We start from the raw sequence: 22533 nt of genomic DNA on the forward strand, positions 1-22533 counted from the left end.
TCCTTCCCTTTTTCCTTCCCCTTTCCTTTCCTTTCCTTTCCTTTCCTTTCCTTTCCTTTCCTTTCCATTTCTGTTTTATGTATTTAAGTAATCTCTAGACCCAACATGGGGCTTGAACTCATGGCCCCAAAATCAAGAGTCGCGTGCTCTTCCAACAGAGCCAGCCAGGAGCTCCATATGCTATATTTTTTCACATATATGCTCTCTAGATGTTGTGAATGATAAAATACAAATACAATTTTAAAAAGATTTCTTGAATTCACAGTAAATTTTGAGGGTGGTTTTCTCCATCACTTTTGTGGTTGGGTCTGAGGAGTTTCTTTTGACTTTAAAAAGCAGGTCTTCATCCTTAAAAAGGGTAGAAACCACTGATCAAAAGTATGACAACTGTCTTTAATTTGACTACAAAGCACGGCTCACGTCAGGGAAAACACTAAGCAGCAATGCTATTGTGTCGTTTACAATGGATTTTTCTTTAAATAGTAAAGGGAAATTGCATTTTAGTTTGACTTCAACAAAATATTAACACTGGATAAAAACAGGGGGTATCTATAGGGCATGTCGACTTAAAAAACTGTCACATTATTTGACTTTGTATGAGCGAAGTCTGTCTGCTGTTTAGTAAGAACATGCAAATCCAAGAAGAGTGATTTGTTTCATTTTCCCCAGGCTCTGTTATGTGGTCTACTTATTACATGTCCTGAGGATCCGCTGAAATATTTACAGAAAATGATAATTACTATAATGGAAAATGGTCTCGAAAGTCTTCTCTGGTAAGTATTGCTTTGCTTTACAGTAGGGAGGTGTTTTATTTTGAAGGTAAAACACTCATTGTATAGTAGGGAAAGAGGTCTTGCCAATGAATGGTTCCAATTTCAAGATGGTTAAAGAATCCCTCCATAGGCTTTCAAGTCCCAAAGACGACAATAGAACAATTTCCCCACTGGTTCTTACCTTGAGAAATACAGCCCTCTCTTACCAATCACATGCTCACAGGGCAGATATTTCAGGTTGGGGGTGAGGAAAGGGAGGTATGCCCTCTTGGGATACACAGCACAATCTTGAGGAGGCGGTAGTTTGACCCCCTGCACCTGCCCTGCAGGTGATTTTGATATGCCTCGCCCACAAGTATCTCTTCCTTCCCCTCCTTTCCCTCCACCATGGAATCACTGATTTAAATCGCTGATTTAGTTATGGAACTAACGACTACGAAATGGAATGTTTGACTCTGTTTGACGATTTTATTAAAGGGATATGTGCATTGAGCCATCAATGAGGCCAAAAATTCGGAGATTGTCTGAGACTTACATGGAACAACTTTTTGGACTGGATGATCAGCTGGTCAGTATTAGTAATCATATATTTAAAAATATACATCTCACGTTTTGATGGAAGTTCTCAAACGGATATTAGATTTTATGCTGTGTGAGGTCAAACTGTTTTGGAATTGGGGGCCCTCAGAAAAGTGAAGGAACATCTCACATGCGGGCGTGCGCACACACGCCCACAGAGCCACATTCATAGTAACCTCCCCAAATACCCAAGAAGCATTTACCAGGCCTTTATTCCTCTACTGATAAAATCTTTCTATCATATTTCCCCCTTTCCTCTTTGTCCTCCTCCTCCTCCTCCTCTCTTGCACCTTTATGATGATAAAAACAGCATTAGGGAAAGCCTCAAAGGAGGATATTTTCTTTCCTTTCTAATCTACTTCCTCCTGTCTTCTACCCCTTCTCCATTCTCTTTGCCATCTGCCCCGGGATTATGCTTTTAAAGACAGGGCCAAACATTAATGAGATCTAACTTAAAAGCCAGACCCGATTGTTAATGGAAGGAGCACCAACTCCAACAGCTGGTTTTGACCCTGTGAAGAGGGCAAGGAAGTAATTCAGGACATGGAGACTCTTAGAACAAAGACTGCGTACCTGAGAGAAGCTACAATAGCAAAAGGCATGCGGGGCGAGAAATACCCACGCAAATTACATGTGTGTGGAACCATGTGTGATACCTCTAGACCCCAGGCCGATGTCTTGGTACGCGAAGCAGGGCTTGGGAGGGGCTGGTGAAGTCGGGCACTGGAAGGTGAAATCAAAGCCCCGGTCGAGGCGGATGCTGAGAGCCGGGATCCATCGGAAGCATCGTTTGGAAGGCTGGGTGGAGTGCAGCCCAGGATCCCAATCAGTGGTCTGCAACGGAGAGACAGAAATAGAGGGATAGGAGATTTCTGCCAAGACTGGGATGATTCAGAGTACCAGTGCCCTGGGAAGAACCCACAAGTCGAATCCTAGCTGATCTGCCTCACGGATGTCTTAACGACTTCACTTACCAGCCATGAACTTTATCTACTATCGAGTGCAGATAATTGCAAACTGTGTTCCTGGAGATGTTTGGGGGGGGGTCACCTCAGGAGTGGAGGGGGAGACCCAGGGGATGGGATTCTAGGTCTCTCACCCGCACCTTACACTCTGGAATAATTCCACTCCGAGTATAACGTCATATGAAAAAAGCTTAAATAGCATTGCTCTTAAGATACTAAAATTATTAAAAACCTGGGATAGAGGGGAAGAGGGGTAAACCTCATTGTCAATATCTTCAAAGTGATTTTATAAAATACAATCAGATTGTGTCCAATGTCTAGCTAGAAGCCTATAGAGAATCTTTGAAAGAATTGCATGGAATTCCATAGCTACCTCAAACCTAAAGTTCTATTAGAAAAGGAATTCTCAGAGATATTTCATGATGTTCAAAGTGCAAAGCAAAACTATGGGAAGCTCATCCAGACTTAAAGGGAGTATGACACTCACCAAGGCGTGGAAAAGATCCCCTCTTCGTATTATAAGGTAGGAAAAACAGAAACTAGATGTGACTTCACAAAAGGTAAATCTCCGGGTGCCTAGGATTGCTGAGTTAGAGGGCTCAGCCAACGTTGAATATATATTAATTTATTTCTCCTTCACCCTCAGAGGAAAATGAAAAAAAATTTTTTTACAAAGAATATAACACTTTAATCCTTAAAGTTTCCAATATTTTCAGTTATGGTACACTAAATAAATACTAGCTTTCCTCCCCCCCCCCCCCACTTTTCTTTCCCATACAGTTTCTTATACAGCTATGATTGCTGGTAAGAGAGTTTTTAATGTTTTGACAAAACATTTTAAAGATCACAAACAATTGCAATTGTTCCCATTATTCAGATTGCTTTGTATGCTTTCAGTGTGCATTTTTATGATCTGTCAGGACACTGTCCTGCGAGGACTGCCTGTATATGCCTATTTATAACTAGGTATTTGTTTCTGTTTGTGCAAACAGAGAAGGAAACTGTGAGTAAGCCACATAGTTACAGAAAAGTAGGAACTGCTCTCATAACAGCAAGTAGAAAGACATTTTAACTGTGTGTTCCAAGATGAAAGAATCCACCACTGTCAGGAGGAAACTTCACAGATTCGATTCTCACTGCTTAGGAAATGAAATCCCCAGATGGTTACTAATTATAAGAAGAAAAGGCATCTATAACATTTAAAAAATCTTTTAATCACAGAAAAATGTAAACATAACACAAGAAGAATACCATAATGATCCCCCATCACCCAGTTTAAACAATAATCAACATTTTGCCAATCTTGTTAACTATTCTCCTCTTGCCCTTTTTTTTTGCTGAAGTATTAGAAAGCAAATTCCAGGAATTATATTGTTTTACCAGTAAATACATCAATGTGCATCTCTAACAAAAAATGACCTGTTTAGAGAACAAAGCCCAGTGCCATTTTCTATGTAATGAAATTTACAATAATTCCTGAACATCACGTGGTGCTGATTATTTTCAGATACATATATATCCCATATTCAGCCCATATCTGAATTTCCCAAATTGTCTCAAAAATGCCTTTTTACACATGGCTCTGTCAAATCGGAATCCATGAGGGGTCCACATTGCACATGGGTGTCAGATCGAATGCCTCTTATAATTAATCTACTTCCTAATTTCCCATGCCACTTCTTTATTGAGGAAAACACCATTTGTCTTGTAAAATGTCCCACATTCTCATTGTTTCCTCTGGCATCATTTCATTTGCTCTTTTTCCGGTATTTCCTGCCTTTGTAGTTAGATCTACAAACTTGATATTCGGGTTCTTTCTTCCCTTTTTTCCTCTTGGTGACAAGAGTAACTCCATAGGGGGTGTTATGTTCTTCCTAGTGCGTCACATGGGGGCACCCAGTAGTCTGGTCAACCCACTTTTTATGAATCTTGATTCCTACAGACAGTAGGGTAATTGCTTATTAGTCTCATCTTATAATACATATATAATGGTTTCGGAATAACAGTACTATAAAAACACTAACAATAAAATCACTGAATGCAGGGAGACCTGGGTGGCTCAGTTGGTTAAGTGTCTGCCTTCAGCTCAGGTCATGATCCTGGGGTCCTGGGAGGGACCCCCGAGTCGGGCTCCCTGCTCCATGGGGAGTTTGCTTCTCCCTCTCTCTCTGCCCCTACTACCCTCCCCCTCTGCTTGTGCTCTCTCTCTTTCTCAAAATAAATAAATAAAATCTTTAAAATAAAAAACAAAAAACCACTGAATGCAGTTTAAGACAAGTATGCAATTCAAAATCATACAATTCTTTTTTGTCCTTAGATGTATATATCCTACCGAATGTTTTCAGTAAAAATAATACTTTTTTTTTTTTGTTACCCAAAGTAATTCTTCCGTTGTGCTGATGGTAATCTTTTTTTTTTTTTCCTCTTTGATATAATTCTGCTTTTCCAATTATGTATAATAGTACTGGTAGCAAAATCAAAACAATAAAATGAGTGTTCCGAGAAGTATTGCTTCCATTCCTACCTTTTTCTCCTCCCTATTCCATCCATCCCTCTAAGTGTCCAATTTTAGTAGTTTTTAGTTTATCTCTGTAGTTTTTCCATTGTTTCTTTTTGAAAAACATGAGCAAATACACTGTATTCTCCTCCCCTTCAACTTCTTACATTGAAGTAACAGACTATGTGAAGAAGCCTTCTGCTTCTTGCTTGTCTCACTTCACATGTCCTAGGGATTGCTCCCTTATTTTTTATTTTATTATTATTATTAAAGATTTAATTTATTTATTTGAGAGGGAGAGAGGGAGCACAAGCAGGGGGAGTGGCAGGCAGAGGGAGAAGCAGGCTCCTCCCTGAGCAGGGAGCCCAATGTGGGACTCGATCCCAGGACCCCGGGATCATGACCTGAGCCCAAGGCTGCTGCTTAACCGACTGAGCTACCCTGGCATCCCTGAGACTGTTCCCTTTTAAAATGACGCTATGACTTTTGAAATGATGCTATCATAGGGAGCACGTGTAACAAAACCCTAAAATCTAAATGGAAGATGTGGACTTAAAAGTCTTACTGGTGTAACAAAGTTTAACTGTGAAAAGGAAATTTAACCCTCTGACCCCAGTGGCTAGGGTTTTAATAATTTGGGAGAAGCAGGCAGATCCTTTGCCCCAAAGGAGAATCAATTGGTTGATAACCACATCCTATAGCCTCCTGGTTTCCAAAATATCCTTTTTTTTTTTTTTAATTTGGTAGATTACTCTTTCCTGAGAAGGTATCATACTAAGTATTACAGTAACCTGGAAGGAATAAAAATAATGAAGGTGAGAAATAATGAAGATACGAGCTGGAATCATGTTGTTTATGTTAGGGTAAATTTTAGTAATACTAGTTGATGATAGGGCATTTTTGTATGCTTGTCCACTATGTATGGCATTCAAGAGTTCTAAAGAACATTTTCGTAAGTTTTTAATTTTGTTCATATTGTTTCAGGGACTTTACTTAAAATTTGTAACAAACATTTACGTGTTTAAGAAAATTGATTTTTCAAAGTTGTATTTATTTAAATAAGTGTTTATTAAATAGAGCCCTAAAATACAATTATCAGTCAATGTTTGTCTCCAGGCATAAGAGCCCCTTGGGCATTAAAGGTTGTTTCAATAATTTGCAGAAGATAGAAAATATAGGAAAATCACTCATGAAAAATCCCACACTTTATAGAGCATTGTGGCACTTACAGACACTGCTCACTTCTGCAGGAAAGACATGGTGTCTGTTTAGTATCTTTGTTATTACTCTGAACTTTTCCAGCCTATGAAAAATAAAAAAAAATCAGAGTCGGGAGGGATTTGAAGTAATGCATTCAACACATATTTGTAAACCCTGTCTCAGCCTGTTTAGGATGCTAGAACAAAATACAGCAGTTGTAAACCACAGAAGTCTGCTTCTCACAGTTGCAGAGGCTGGGAGGTCCCGGATCAAGAAGCCGGTAGATTCGGTGTCTGGTGAGAGCCCACTTCCTGGTTCATAGACTGCCATCTTCTTGCTATTACCTCGCATAGCAGAAGGGGTGAGGGAGCTCCCTGGAGTCTCTTTTCTAAAGGCACGGATGCATTCACCGTCATGAGCTAATCATCTCCGAAAGGCCCCACCTCCAAATACTATCACGCTGGAGGTTAGGTTTCAACATAGGAATTTTAGGGCACACAAACATTCAATCCATAGCAAATCCCATACTATCTTGCTAGCATTATTCTAGAATGATTCTACATGGGATATTAATGAAGCTCATGAGTGAAATAAAGACATGGTACTTTAAAATATGATGAGATATGTTAAGATAATTTAATATATGATCACTTGATTCAAGGATTAACCGAGCAAAAAAAGGAATTGTCTACCGGAAGAAAAAGTTTGTTATAATATACTAAAAACCAAAAAATTATAATATGAATTTAATGATTTACATTTATTTTTGTTTGGTTCTTACCAGATTCCTAATATTATACTAGATACTTCAAATATTATAGAAGTAAAACATTTTTTTCTATTGGCATTATGTAAACGCATCAATTTTCTCAGATATAATAAATGGAGTGTATCTAGCAAAGTTAAAAATTAAGGGGTCCAATTACTACTGACATTAAAGAATCATAAATTCAGTATCTGTTTGTAAGTTAGCATTCGTGGTTTGTAACAATATTTCATTACTTTTTTCATTTATTACAAAATTTCCCCAGGCCTCAGCAGCCTGGGATACAAGTAGAACAGTGTTGATAGTAATATTCCAAATTTTACTGCTTCTAGTCCCTATCTTCATAATGTAAGAGGTTGGTTTCCCCTTAAAATCCCAACCAGTTATATCTGGGAATCCCAGAGCTGTCCTGTGAGAATTCAAGAATTTCTCTCTCTCTTTTTTTTTTTGGTGTTTTTGGGAAAGCTTTTTTTAAGAATTTTTTATTTTTTTGGTGATTTTAATTTTTTTTTATTATGTTCAGTTAGCCACTGTACAGTACATCAGTTTTGGTGTAGTGTTCAATGATTCATTAGTTACATATAACACCCAGTGCTTATCACAACATGTGCCCTCCTTGATGCCCCTCACCCTGTTACCCCCTCTCTTCAAACCCCTCCCCTCTGAAACCCTCAGGTTGTTTCCCAGAGTCCATAGTCTCTCATGGTTCATCTTCCTCTCTGATTTCTCCCCCTTCAGATTTCCTTCTCTTCCCCTATGGTCCTCCGTGCTATTGCTTATGTTCCACAGATGAGTGAAACTGTATGATAATTGTCTTTCTCTGTTTGACTTAGTTCACTTAACATAATCCCCTCAAGAATCCCTCTTAAAAGTCTGTCCCAAGCCTGGTTAGCCACCTGCAGGTGAAGCCTTAGTGCTGATGCTCTTGCCTTCTTGAGGGCCCTGAAGTCTAGCGCAGGTGGAACTCTAGGCTTCTTCAACCACAAATCCTTAAAATGCCAAAATAGCACTCCTTCCTCTGGACTCGTTGCTCTACTCAAACCATACCTGGTGGTTGCACTGTTTGAAAGAGATACTTTTATAAAGACCTCGAATCCGTCAAACTTGCACTTTAAGACTAATTCCACAATTGTTTGCCGACAAAATGGCACCACTATGTGGCAAGAGTTTAAAACATCCACGTTCCCAATAGCTTTGGAATGAAATGCTTCTTGATTAAATTTTAATTGGAAGGATTGCACTATTTCAAAATCTGGCACAATATAAGACGTTTGTAATATTTTTATCACATTATTTCAAATTTTCAGAACTTCAAAGTCATACAAAAGTGGATGGCACTGCGCTGTGTGCGCTGAACAGAAGTGGAGGAAATGTGTCCTCTCACTCTGTGTTACACAAATAGTGCCCAGTGCCTCCTAAGAGCGGGTCTTTGGGATTTTCCCCTGCAGTCTCTTTTTCCTTAAGGCTCCACCCCCAAGGAGCTGAGACCCATGCTATGCAGCAGCCCCTTCACCCCCCTGCATTCTAGTCATTCTTTCAGATGATAGAGGAAAACTTCTTTAGCCTCTCATCAAAACAAATTCAAAACAAAAACATTTAAATTGGCTTCTAGAACTTTTTCTATAAAAATACATTAAAGACACCCAGATAACTGAATTAATCAGTTTAGTCTGGGACCATGCCTTGTTTGCCCTTCATAGTCATTAAATATTGAAAAATACAGAAAAGGAGAATGAAAAAAAAATTGGGATATTCTTCATATCAACTGAGTCATCGGTGCTAACACGCAGTCCTTGTTTAGACCCTAGTTTGAACAAACTAACTACTTAAGATATTTGGGAGAACCATTCCAGAGATTTGGATATGGAGTGGGTATTAGAAAATATTAAGCGATTACTGTTAATTGCCTGAGTTGGGATAATGCAGTTGTGGTTGTGAAGAAAATATGATTACATTTTAGAAATAGATACTAAAAATTTTGGTTTGTATACTTTATATACTTCAAAGATGTTGTTGACAATGTTAAATGTAGACTACGGGTATTAGGTATCATTCTAATTCTCTGTAAGTTTGAGATTTTTTTAATAAAATATTTTTAAGACTGAATTGTAATATGCTATATGTAGTATCTTTTAACAAAGAGATCAATATTGTATTTTACTTCTTTTTATCTTTCTTCCAAACTATAAAAAATGTTTCCTTGAAACTAGTGTGTTAAGTTGAATGTATTTTCATTGAATCATATTGTCTGCTGTTGGAACTCAGTTTAAAACAGAGGGCCTTAACATAAGGGAAGAGACATATTCTCAGTAGTAATAGTGACTCATCATAGTGATAATTCCTACAGAGGTGGGGTGTGAGCATGAGTAGTTTACTAAGTTTCACAGGAGATTCTAATTGGCCTCTGGAGAACGGACCACCAGCCTAAAAGAAAAGAGCAATGTCGAATTCTAACTAAATGTTGAAAAAATTCTTTTGCAACCAATTCGTTATTGAAAGCAGTGGGGAAGATGGTGGCATAGCAGGACCCTGAGCTCACCACACATACACTGAGTCAACAACTACTATGTGTATTACAACTAACTTTGAAAATCAGCCGAAGACTGGCACATTATATCTTCCACAGGCAGTTGCAGAGAGAAGTCCACATCAAAAAGGATAGGAGGGGCAGAGATGTGGTCAGGAACTAAACCCTTGGTGTGACTAACCACAAATGGGAGGGACACCACAAGCACAGAGGAGTGAGGGGATCAGACCCCACACCAGGCACCACTGGCCCTGGGGATCTACACTGGGAAGATGAGTCCCCATAATACCTGGCTTTGAAAATCAGTGGGACTTAACTCTCAGAGAGCTGGAGGGTGAGAGGAAACCAAGCCTCCCCCCTTAAAGATCCAGGATACTAAATGACTCTGTGGAGACAGCACAGAAGCAGACATTTGAAAAGTGCCTGGGGTATATGTGAAGGAGATTTATTGACTAATTTTAGGACATATGTTGGAAGGGCAGGGATCTGCAGGAGAGTTCTTTGGGAGCAATGCTAGGGGGAGACATTTTTCTTGCCTCCCCCAGCCTAGACAGCTGCATGCTTGTGGGAGCCTGTTTTAATACTCTCCATCTATTGATTACTAGCACTGCCGGCCCTTTCAGCCCCACCCCATCCAACCCACCTACCCCGGGAGGTATCCCTCCAAAGTGGCTCCAACTCCACTATACCGGGCAGGCAGCCCTGGCTAGAACCAGTCCCTCTCCAAAGTGACTCTTGCCCTGTAGATATGGGGAGATAACCTCACACACCAGCCCATCTGCAGTTTCTTCATCAGCGTCTTTGAGTTGGCTGCTTAGGAAACAACACCTGCCTGTCAGTGCATCCACAGCTGTCACAGCAACTAATTGCAGATAGCCAGGCTGAGGGCCAGTCTCACCCACCAGTGCGCCCATAGCAATCAAGACTCAGCCACAATAGGAGGACACATACAGCCTATACAAGGGACACCTGTATACCCTGGAGCACTTGGTTCTGGTGTCTAGGGAGAACCACACTACAATGTATCATAAGACCTCATCTAGACAATGTCACTACTTTCAAGACCAGGAGACATAGCTGACCTACCTAATACCAGCAGATACAGAGAGTTAGACAAAATGGGGGAGACAGATGTATATGTCCCAAATGAAAGAATAAGATAAAATCACAGAAAAAAAGCTAAACAAAATGGAGATAAGCAATACGCTTAATAAAGAACAAAGTCATGATCATAAGATACTTATTGGACTGGAGAAAAGAGTGAATAAACTCAATGAGAACTTTAACAGAGATAGGAAATAGAAAAACCAGTCAGAGCTGAATTATATAATAATTGAGATGAAAAATACAGTAGAGGGAATCAACATCAGATTAGATGATGCAGAAGAATGGATCAGTGGGGCACGTGGGTGGCTCAGTTGGTTAAGTGTCTGACTCTTTGAAAAGATAGACAAAGTTGATAAACCTTTAGCAAGTTTTATTAAGAAAAAAAGAGAGGGTGCAAATACATATTTTTAGAAATGAAAGAGGAAAAGTAACAAACATCACAGAAATACAAAGGATTATTACAGAATACTATGAAAATTGTATGCCAACATATTGGATAGTTTGGAAGAAATAGATAAATTCCCAGAAACACACAATCTTCCAAAACTGAATCAGGAAAAAAGTAGAAAATCTGAGCAGACCAATTACTAGTAATGAAATTGAATCAGGAATAAAAAAACAAAAACAAAAACACACAACTCTTAACAAACAAAAGTCCAAGACTAAATGGCTTTACAGGTGAATTCTACAACACATTTAAAGAAAAGTTAATACTTATCCTTCTCAAATTATTCCAAAAAATAGAAAAGGAAGGAATGCTTTAAATTCATTCTATGAGACCAACATTACTCTGATACCAAAACCAGACAAAGACACTGCCAAAAGAGAAAACTACAGGCCAATATCCCTGGTGACCACACATGCAAAAATCCTTAATAAAATGTCAGCAAAGTAAATTCAACCTTACATTCGAGGGATCAATCACTACAATCAAGTGGGATTTATTCCAGGGACACAATCTTTGCAAATCAATCAAAGTGATGCATCACATTAACAAGAAGAAGGATAAAAACCACACGATTATTTCAACACATGCAGAAATATTTGACAAAATACACATCTACTTATGATAAAACTGTCAACAAAGTGAGTATACAGGAAACACACCTCAACATAGTAAAGGCTGTATATGAAAAACCCATTGCTAACATCATACTCAATGGTGAAAACTGAAGGCCATTTCTCTAAGATCATGAAGAAGACAGGGATGTTCACTTTCACTACTATTATCCAACATAGTACTGAAAGTCCTAGCCACAGCAATCAGAAAAGAAAAGGAAGTAAAAGGCATTAAAATTGATGAGGAAGAAGTGAAACTGGGACTGTTCGCAGATGACATCATACTATATGTAAAAAACCCCAGTACTCCACCAAAACACTATTAGGATTAATAAATGAATTCACTGAAGTTGGAGGGTAGAAAATTAACACACAAAAATCTGTTGCACTTTTATACACTAATAGGACAGTAGCAGAAAGAGAAATAATAAAAAAACTCAATTCTACTTATAATTGCATCAAAAGAATAAACAATCTATGAATAAACTTAACCAAGGAGGTGAAAGACCTATACTCTGAAAACTACAAGACACTGATGAAAGAAATTGAAGATGACACAAGTGGAAAGACATACCATGCTCATTGGAAGAATTAATGTTGTTAAAATGTCCATAATACTCAAAGCACTCTACAGATTTAAGGCAATATCTATCAAAATACAAACCGTTGTACAATTGTAGCATCACGCCCTGAGCCGAAGGCAGACGCTTAATGACTGAACCACCCAGGCGCCCCTGAAATCATAAAACTCCTAAGAGAAAACATGGGCAGTAATCTCTTGGACAATAGCCTAGCAACATATTTATGGATAGTCTTCTCAGGCAAGGGAAATGAAAGCAAAAATAAACTACTGGGATTACACCAAAATAAAAAGTTTTGCACAACAAAGGAAACTAATAACAAAATGAAATGGCAACCTACTTTTAAAGGGGAGAAGATATTTGCAAATCATATATCTGGTAGGCCTTAAAATTCAAAACATATAAAGAACTTATACAACTCAACACCAAAAAACACAACACAAATAATTCAATTAAAAATGGGCAGAGGATCTGAATAGACATTTTTTTCCCCCAGAAACAACATACAGATGGCCAGCAGATGCAAGAAAAGATGTTCGGCATCACTCATCATCAGGGAAATGCAAATCAAAACCACAATGAGATATCACCTCACACTAATCAGAATGACTAGTATCAAAGAAAAAAAAACAAGTAACAAGTGTTGGTGAGGATGTGAAGAAAAGAGAACCCTTGTGCACTGTTGGTGAGAATGTAAATTTTGCAATTGATAACGGAAAATAGTATGGAGACTCCTCAAAAAATTAAAAATACCATATAATCTATTAATTCCACTTTGGGGTATTTATTTGAGAAAAATGGAAACATTAATTTGAAAAGATATGTGTTCCCCTATGTTTACTGCAGGTTATTTATAATAGCCAAACTGTGGAAGCAATCCAAGCGTCCATCAATAGATACATGGATAAAGAAAAGGTGGTACATATATACGATGGAATATTATCCAGCCATTTGAAAAGAATGAGATCTTGCCATTTGCAACCAAGGGGCTGTTATGCTAAGTGAAATAAGTTAGAGAAAGACAAAAGCCATAAGATTTCACTTACATGTGGACTCCAAAAAACAGAAGAAATGACTGAACAAACAAACAAAAAAACCAGAAACAGACTCACACTTTCAGAGAACGAACTGATAATTGCCAGAGGTGAGGTGGGTGGGGAAAATGTGAAATGGCAGAAGGGATTAAGAGATACAAGCTTTTAGTAAAAAATCAATGACTCATGGAGATGAAAAGCATGGCATAGGGAATCTAGTCAATAATATTGTAAAATCTTGTATGATGACAGATGTTTACTACACTAGTTGTGGTAAGCACTGCGAAATGTATAGAATTTTCCAAACACTTTGTTATATACCTGAAATGAATATAACATTGTATGTCAACTATATTGCAACAAAAACGATAAACAAATATATAAGTAATAATAATAATAACAAATAAAAATATTTCAAGTAGCAAGTTGCTGGAGCAACAGTGAAGAGGTTGAGCCCTGGAAGCAGAACCGTGTGACTCAGTGTACCGGCGTGTGTCTGATGGTTGGACTGGCCAGAGGCGCTGCTGAGCCCCAGGGGCGCTGACACATGCCTAGCCCCAAGTGGGGGATGGGGCATTACTGGGCTTGAGCCTTTGCTACAGGTCAGTACCCCAGTGACACACACTCTCTCTCTCACTCTCTTTTTAAAAAAGATTTTATTTACTTGAGAAAGGGAGAGAGCACAAGCAGGGGGGAGGAACGGGAAAGGGTGAAGCAGACTCCCTGAGCCGAAGGCAGATGCTTAACCCATTGAGCTACCCAGTGACACTCTCTTAAAGCTAACAAGAAAACAAGAAGGATGCCAACAATGAGGAAAAATCATGGCTATTTTCATTCTATCAGTGTTTTTGTTTTGTTTTGTTTAATCAGGAGAACAATATATGTGAAATTAAAACAAGAATTTAGGGAAGGAAGGAGGGGCTGGGTGGCTCAGTCAGTTAAGCGTCTGCCTTAGGCTCAGGTCATGATCCCAGGGTCCTGGGATCGAGCCCCACATCAGGCTCCCCTGAGCGGGAGCCTGTTTCTCCCTTGCCCTCTGATCCTCCCTCTGCTCGTGTTCTCTCTCTCTCTCAAATAAAAAAAATAAAAGCTTTAAAAAAAATTAAAAAAAAAAGAACTTAGGGAAAGGAGCTCTTAAAAAAGGAGTATTAGAATGACAAAGTCTTCCAGCATATAAATCGTGGGTTGATGAGGACTTCGACTTCTTTCAAGAATAGAATAGAAAGAATACTTTTATGCTGATTTAAAGAGTTGATTATTAGAAAACTCCAGTTCAAGAGTTACCAGCTGAATTAATTTTTGTTTTTATTCATTTGATCATGTAATTGGCTCATTTTTAAATGAACTATGCCATTTATTGTAGATATTTATATATTACTTTCCAGGTTATATCTTCTAAAGAAAAAAGTTTAACCTCAGGAAATTTAGGGGCTAATGGCAGAGCAGGAAAATTGTATTGTAGACGAAATTTGCCCTTACTTCTGCCATTTCATTCCTTTCCTGGTTTTATCCACCCTGCTGTGATATCTGCGATACTCTTACTTTGTTCATCTGGGTTCCTTTCCCTTATGAAAATCAGAATTTAGTAAAAAATGACTTCAATGATTTATGTTCTCCCTCCCCACAAGCATAATTTGCATATAATCTTCATCAAACTGAGGATTTCCAAATGTAATTGAACATCAGGCAGAGTATTGGGGCTGATGGGCCTTTGTTGTATGCCTAAAATAACTCCATGATTAACCTGCGTATGTTGTATCTATGAACTCAATAAAGCATTTGCAGCAATCTGCAAAGGAGAAAAACATTTGTCTTTGAAAAGTGGAGTTCAGAATTCTGGGCCGTTGGTATAGATTGGAAACAGACAGATGTGGCCACATGTTTATATGGCAAACGGGGTGGTGATAACATGAGAAAAAATAACACCACTAGCACTTCACAGTACCATGTACATATAACAAATGTGTTAATACAATATTATTTTTACTCATTAAAGAATATACAGAAAGTACAGATGATTTCAGGAATCCTCAGCTGTTTTCACATGTTAACGTATGTTATTATGAATAGTTCCAAGTGATAGATAAATCTGCATCTCTTTCAGCATATTCCAAAATTTTAATTTATGTGGCTTTCCTATTACTGTTTGGTGAGGCATTCTTGTAAGCTTTTTTTTTTTTTTGAAAAGAAAATTTCATTTTATACTCTTGAGAAGGCAAAATCATTCAGTTTAATGGTGACCAGCAGACCCACAACTCTGTATACCTATCATTAGAGCTGACAATAATAATACCATAGAACTCACTAAAATGCTTTAAAATAAATACAATATAATGAGAACATTTTAAGCTTGGATTTTAACTTTTGCAAAATAGATAACAGACATACACATTAAAGTTACAAAATATATAAATGGCGTGTAGTTCTTCTAATCTGTTCCTGTCTCCCTACTGCCCAATGCAATCATTTCTTTCATTTTCCTCTGTATCTTCTGGAGTTAGCCTTTGAATTCGATTTATTTCTAATGTGTGCTCTTTCATTTATTTATTTACTTTAGATGACTCCAGAATTGATGATAAAAGCATGTACTTTTTATACTGGACATTTAGTAAAGACCCACTTTTGGTAAGAACGTGATTTTTACATCCTATTTCTTTGTGTTTTTATTCTTGATATTCTCCATATGAAGAACAATTCATTTTTGGCCAGTTGTTCTGATTTTATCTAATTAATCATGTCTCTACCATTTTGCATTATGTATTTCTTTTATTTTTATTTGGCTTTTACTTAGTTAAAATGTGTTCTTTACTTCTTCAAGGTATTGCTTTTTTTGAAAGTGTAGGTCTACAATCCCTTCATCTGAAGAAGCCCTTGGAGATATGTTTTGAAAGTTAGATTATTTTTCTTAAAAAATTTTACAAAGGTAATTTCTGCACATTCTGTGTATTATAGAACATCTTCAGTGGTGTCTGGGGAAGCGTGTTGGAACCAAACATATTCAGACAGCGAGAGTGGGAGGGGTGGGGGAAGGCACGGGGGGGGGGGGAGGGAGAGAGAATCTACGCTGAGCACAGAGCCTGTTGTGAGGCTCGAACCCAGGACCCCAAGATCATGACTTGAGCCGAAATCTAGAGACAGATGCTCAATCAACCGAGCCACATAAGTGCCCTGAGGCAAAATCACCTTAGGTCAGGTTTAGTTTTGCCTCTAAATAGGTTATGAAAAAAATCTCTGAATTTCAGATTTTTACGGGCTTTTAGAAATGTAGCAAAGGGAAGTTCAAAGGAAACGCAAGGACTAGCTAGAAATAAAACAACAATAATCGAACAATTTCTTTCTATGCTGTGCTTTTGAGGAGATAAAGGAGATATTTTTTTAATGTTTTTTTATTATATTATGTGAGTCACCATACAGTACATCCCCGGTTTCCGATGTAAAGTTCGATGATTCATTAGTTGCGTATAACACCCAGTGCACCGTGCAGTAGATAAAGGAGGTATTATTACTCCTTCTCCCTTTCCATTTATTAGTAATGTATCGCCATACCATCAAAATAGTATTTTTCTGTGTTTTCTGCCAATAGCACTTGGAGAGACATAGCAATACCTCTTACAAATGAAGATGACATTCTTGCTGAAAAGATGGAAAAAGCAATGAAATATGACAATTTCAGACTTCAAAAACACATATTTCGTCTCTGGCACTCTTTTACAGAAGGTCAAAAAAAACTACTTACAGGTAAATCCTTACATAGTAGCAGTTAGTTTTTGTATTCATTTATTCGAAGAATCAACACACTTAACAAGCCGTTTGAACTAGAGAATTTATTATTACGTCTAGAGAACTGTCATGAAATGTAAAGCCACTAATTAAATGTCTATAATTTAAATGAGATTTGTCTCAGAGGGTTTCATTGTAACAGAAAGCAAGCATGTTTAAAATAAAATCCTGTATGGATTTGTGTGATGTATGCACAAATATAAATAAATAGGGATCTACTATCATCATTTTTCCTCAGAGAGCTGGTATATCACAGGTACTAAAACTGACTATTCCTTGTAGAGAGTTTTCCATTCTTTACGGATATTTCATTTAATGGATACATGAGGAAACAAAGAAAACGAATTTTCCTTTCCTTAAACCCTTGATAGTTGTAATTAGTAGACAGGACATACACATGATCTTTGGAGCATGAATAGGGAACTCCAGCCTTTTGCTCAGATTTTAGCCACTTACCGAATACTGGTTTAGGACTACTGCAAATCAGAGAATCATTTCCTCTTGATCAGTTACTCTTGGTGGCTCAGTCACAGTGAATCCTCTGAAGGTTTTTTTTTTTCCTTTCTTGAGAGAGGGGGAGAGAGAGCAAGAGGGAGAGAGTGCACATGGGAGCACGGGGGAGGGGGTGAGAAGGAGCAGAGGGAGAGGGAGAGAGAGAATCTTAAGCACACTCCATGCCCAGCATGGGCCCAGCTGAGGCGGGGCTCCATCTCATGACCCTGAGATCACAACCTGAGCGATAATCAAGAGTTGGATGCTTGGGAGTGCCTGGGTGGCGCAGTCGTTAAGCGTCTGCCTTCGCTCAGGGGTGATCCCGGCGTTCTGGGATTGAGTCCCACATCAGGCTCCTCCGCTGGGAGCCTGCTTCTTCCTCTCCCACTCCCCCTGCCTGTGTTCCCTCTCTCGCTGGCTGTCTCTCTCTCTGTCAAATGAATAAATAAAATCTTAAAAAAAAAAAAAAGAGTTGGATGCTTAACTGACTGAGCCACTCAGGTGCCCCTACATCTTAATTTCTAAGGGCAAAGGTAATGTTTATAGGTTAATAAAGTTTCAGAAATAAAGATCTGCTATCAAAAGTAATTAATTTTAGATGTAGTTAAAATCAAACAAAAACTGCCAGATGCAATACTGGTTCATATTATAAACATGATAGAATTAAACACTTTGTTTTTTGGAAACATCTTTATACACACACACACACTAATCTAATAAATTTTCTTTAGATACACTATTGCGGATAAAAAAGATGTGCCACCATTACAAACTAATAGCCATCCTAATTAAATGGAGGGATAAAGCAAGACACAAGTATAAAAAGAGAGAAGATGAGCTGGTATGGTATCTTGGAAACTTAATTTTTTTAGAAACTGAATTTTGTTGTTACATTGATATTGCTTCAGATAATAATGTTACGTGTGGAAAGTACCAAAATCCTGAATATTATGTACTTTTTTAAGAAAAATATTTTATTTATTTGAGAGAGAGAGCATGCATGCTCATGATTGGGGGGTGGTACAGAGTGAGAGGGAGAGGGACAAGCAGACTCCCTGCTGAGTAGGGAGCCAGAGGCAGTGCTCAATTGTGGGGCTCGATCCAGGCATCCTGAGACCATGACCTGAGCCGAAGTCAGATGCTTAATCGACTGAGCCACCCAGGTGCCCCAATATTATATACTTTTGAAGGGTCTTTATTCTTTTAATTTAATAATTTAAGTTTTACTTTGGCTACCAAAAATATTTTCTAATAAATTCTGTTGTTTCATTTCAACTATGGACACTGAGGAAAATTTTTGTTTAAAATTATTGATAAAAACTAAGAATTTTGTTTAAGCAAGTGTTTATGGATATAGATGTCTAAAATGGAAGAGAAACTATTTGATCTGATAAAGACTGACTACATTTTTCCTTTTCTAGATAAGATTAAATTGTTATTCTTTTTTTCAACATTCAATGTAATAAATTATAAGTTTAATACAAATTATTTTAAAAATTACTAAATTGCTAAACTTAAAGGATCATTCTTAACTGGGACACCCCCTGGGAATGAAAGCAATTAAAACAGAGGACCCAAGCAAATTCCTCCAAACTTAAAAGTAACTCTAGTTTGCGTAAGTTATTAGTATATTACTACTTAATGTTGTTTTAGGATATTCTCCGTAACTATTTGGATCAGACATAGAAAAATGGAGTTTTTTTTTAGTTATATTACTTCATAAGTAATGTTTTATCAAAACCTTGAAATATAAAGTCAGCATAAATAAGAAAAAGAAAAATAAGAAATTAAACTCCCTGTTTTGTAGTCACCCCGTGGAGGGCAGGATCAATGGCCTCCCATTGCTAACTGGCTCGCTCAGATGTTGAGACTGATGATACTACATATGTACCAGGAGGGTATGAAAAGATTTACGCTGGAAACAGTGCTCGAGTCTGCCGAGGGCACTGAGACGCGTAATGCACAGTTCTTGCTCTCTGCAAGCTCATCACCTACTGGTATTGAATTGGTGTTCTTGCAGGATGTCCTCTAGCATTTGCACAGTATGTTCTCAATGTTGGTGGTTTAACAGTTATACTTTAGGTACCACTGTTTTAGTCTGCTTGTTCAGTATTCTTCTTTTTTTTTTTTTTAAGATTTATTTATTTATTTGAGAGAGAGAGTGTGCGCGTGCATTGCGGGGGGACGCGCAGAGAGAGAGGGAGAGAAAGAATCTCAAGCAGACTCCCCACCGAGCACGGATCCTGAAGCGGGGCTTGATCTCAAGACCCTGAGATCATGACCTGAGCCATCAAGAGTCAGATGCTTCTCTGACTGAGCCACCCAGACGCCCCTGTTCAGTGTTTATCAACACTGTGTACTAAGCTAACATATTGACTCTGGCTCCCCCGGTGCCTGATCAGTGGTTGTCTAATGGCCAAATAAGTAGCCGTACATGACTGGTCTGGCCCTTTCACACCCCTCTTGAACTGAACATCCTGAGGCAATATTGTTCTCTTAATCATCCCCATACACTGAGCATAATGTTTTGCATGCAGTTGGTACATATTAATATACATAACAATGTATATTATATATAATATAGAATTATCCTTAATATAGATGTATATTCTATAGTTAATTGGGTGTTTAGAGGAAACATTTTCTTCTAGCTACGTGATCTCTTGGCCTAATGATCACTCACTTAAGTGGGTGAAGTGAGCACGGCAGGTGTGTGCTGGGAGAAAGCAGGGCACACTTCTGTGTGCTATTATCCAACATGTGCTCTTCCTTAGGCTCATATATGTGTGTGAGTGTGTGTGTGTGTGTGTGTGTAACACTCATTTACCCTTATGGCTTTTTCTCGATTATGCAGTTTTAAGGAATGTATTCAAAGTTAAAATGGGGACTTCTTGTAACAATAAATCAGGCAAGTCCCCAGATGCTTTCCTCGGACTCTTCTTTTTTATCTCTGTCCTAACCATCTCCTCTCCATGCCCCAAATATCAGTTCGATCATTACCAGAATCTTGACTCTGTAGGTTTCAGCTTCCTCATCTAAACAAGGTGGCTGGACCACATCTTTGAGGTTGCTGCCTATGCCAGTGATGTCTGACAATGAATGGAAACGATCTCTAATGCTCTGGTGGTCTAGAGAATATTAACCATGCTGTGGACAAAGATACTTTACATAGCAGGGATGACAATAATAAAGAATGTGTATTTGGTGCCATCATGGTGTCAAGCCCTGCGCTTTATACATATCGTCTCATTTAACCTTCACAATGATGACATGGGACTTGTCGATTATTTTCATGGCAGATGTTAAAACATGAACTCCAGTTGCTGAAATGGAGAAGCAAGTTAAAACTCAAAGTAGTTGCTAAAGAAGAATTCATTTTTCCTGAACAAAGTGCGTCTGAAGTCTTTCTTGCAGGCGAGATTCCTAAATGTGACATTTCACTGTTGCCCGAAAGTGTGATCTCACAGGTTCGTATGAATTCATGTATCGTAACTAGTCATTTTCACAATGTTTATTTAAAGAGTGGTTTTATAAACTTTACGTGAACGATGGGAATCTTATTTCAAAGAAACATGTTATTTTACAACTAGCTTTGGGTTCAACTCCTTTTTTTAGAGGTCATCCGTTGGATGGCGATAAGACGAATCTAGCAGTCTACAGTGGAGAAAGTAAAGCTGTAGGGAACCAGTAGGGAAGGAAAACATTCCTCCTTCGAGTGCAGTTGTCGTTTAAGGTAGAACAGGCTTTAGATACAGCAGCACTCACTTTTTCATCTTTAATCCCTAATCTTCAAATCCTTACATTATGCCTCCACTCCGGGATGTAAATGGGCTTGTCTTATTGCACCTTTCGGTTAGATAAAATATTTATAATATCTTTTTTCCTTAGATTGTGAATTCACAAAAAGAATCATGTAGCTACAGCTTACAATTCATTGCCTTGATCTCTGAAAAATAAGCCATAATTCCTACTACTGGTTATATTCGCTCCTATTTTGATAGATAAGTAACTTCTTCTTTGTGAGACTGCCTGGTAAATGGAAGAAGAGCTGTAAAATATCACCTTACTCTGATTGATGGCAGCTTCACATTGTAAAATCCCATGTATTAAATACACTCCTTGAAATTTACAGAAGTAAGCTCAAGTTATATTTAGGAACAAGGTATCTATGTGTCTATATCTAATCCTGCATTTTATGTATCGCATAGAGTTAGGATAAGGATATTTTTGCCCATAATTTCCTCTTTATAACTTGTCTAGTGTATCTTGTACATTTTTAAACTGGAATTCCTATAATTTGCTTACTGGTTTGTAATAGCTCTTTGTATAGTGGTAATATCAACCCTTTGTCTGGAATGTACCAGAGATTTCCCTCCTACATTTGATGTTTGCTATCAGTTTTGTCTGTACAGTCTTTCCATGAGAGAAATTTTAGAGCTCTATGTAATGAAGTCTAGCACTCTTGCCCTAATTATTTCTCTTTTTATGTCATATGAATATGTTTTCTTAGTTGTTTTTCTAAGCCATATCACACTCTTTCTTATACTGATACAGCTGTTTTTTGTCTTTGAATTCCTATACTGTTCACTGCTACTGTTTATCAGTGGCTGCTCTGTGGTTTATAATAATGCCTTTTCAATTTATCACAGATTACACGTTCACATAATTTTCTACCACTTTACATATTTTCTTTCTCCTGTGCTCCATGCTGTTATTGCCATGCATTATATTCCTGGGTGTTTATAAACTCTATAATGTAATTTGCTATTTTTGCTTTAAATAGTCAATTGTATTTTATTCAGCATATACTTTTATTTTTTTATTGAAGTGTAATTAACATGCAGTGTTATATTAGTTTCAGGTGTACAATATAATGATTCAACACTTCCATATGTTACTCAGTGCTTGTCATAATACGTGTGCTTTTAATCTGCTTTATCTGTTTCACCCATCCCTCCACCCACCTCCCCTCTGGCAACCACCAGTTTGTTTTCTGTATTTAAAAGTCTGTTTTTTTGTTTGCCTTTTTTTTCTTTTTTTGTTCATTTGCTTTGTTTCTTAGATTCAACATATGAGTGAAATCACAATGGTATTTGTATTTCTCTAACTTATTTCACTTAGCATCATACCCCCAAGTCTATCCATGTTGTTGCAAATGGCAAGTTCTCACTCA

General features: G+C 37.9%; 1 protein-coding gene across 1 annotated transcript in view; it reads left to right on the top strand.

The window, feature by feature from the left end:
* FBXL13 (F-box and leucine rich repeat protein 13) overlaps positions 1 to 22533 on the top strand; it is a 209662-nt gene that overhangs the window by 15397 nt on the left and 171732 nt on the right. Inside the window, exons 2-7 of the mRNA XM_026504143.4 lie at positions 670 to 773; positions 1251 to 1341; positions 15646 to 15713; positions 16672 to 16826; positions 18092 to 18201; positions 20660 to 20827. Coding sequence (XP_026359928.4) covers positions 670 to 773; positions 1251 to 1341; positions 15646 to 15713; positions 16672 to 16826; positions 18092 to 18201; positions 20660 to 20827 — 696 coding nt within the window. The remainder of the gene's footprint in view (positions 1 to 669; positions 774 to 1250; positions 1342 to 15645; positions 15714 to 16671; positions 16827 to 18091; positions 18202 to 20659; positions 20828 to 22533) is intronic.

The sequence above is a fragment of the Ursus arctos genome, unplaced genomic scaffold, assembly GCF_023065955.2.
Source record: "Ursus arctos isolate Adak ecotype North America unplaced genomic scaffold, UrsArc2.0 scaffold_3, whole genome shotgun sequence".
Classification (NCBI taxonomy): domain Eukaryota; kingdom Metazoa; phylum Chordata; class Mammalia; order Carnivora; family Ursidae; genus Ursus; species Ursus arctos.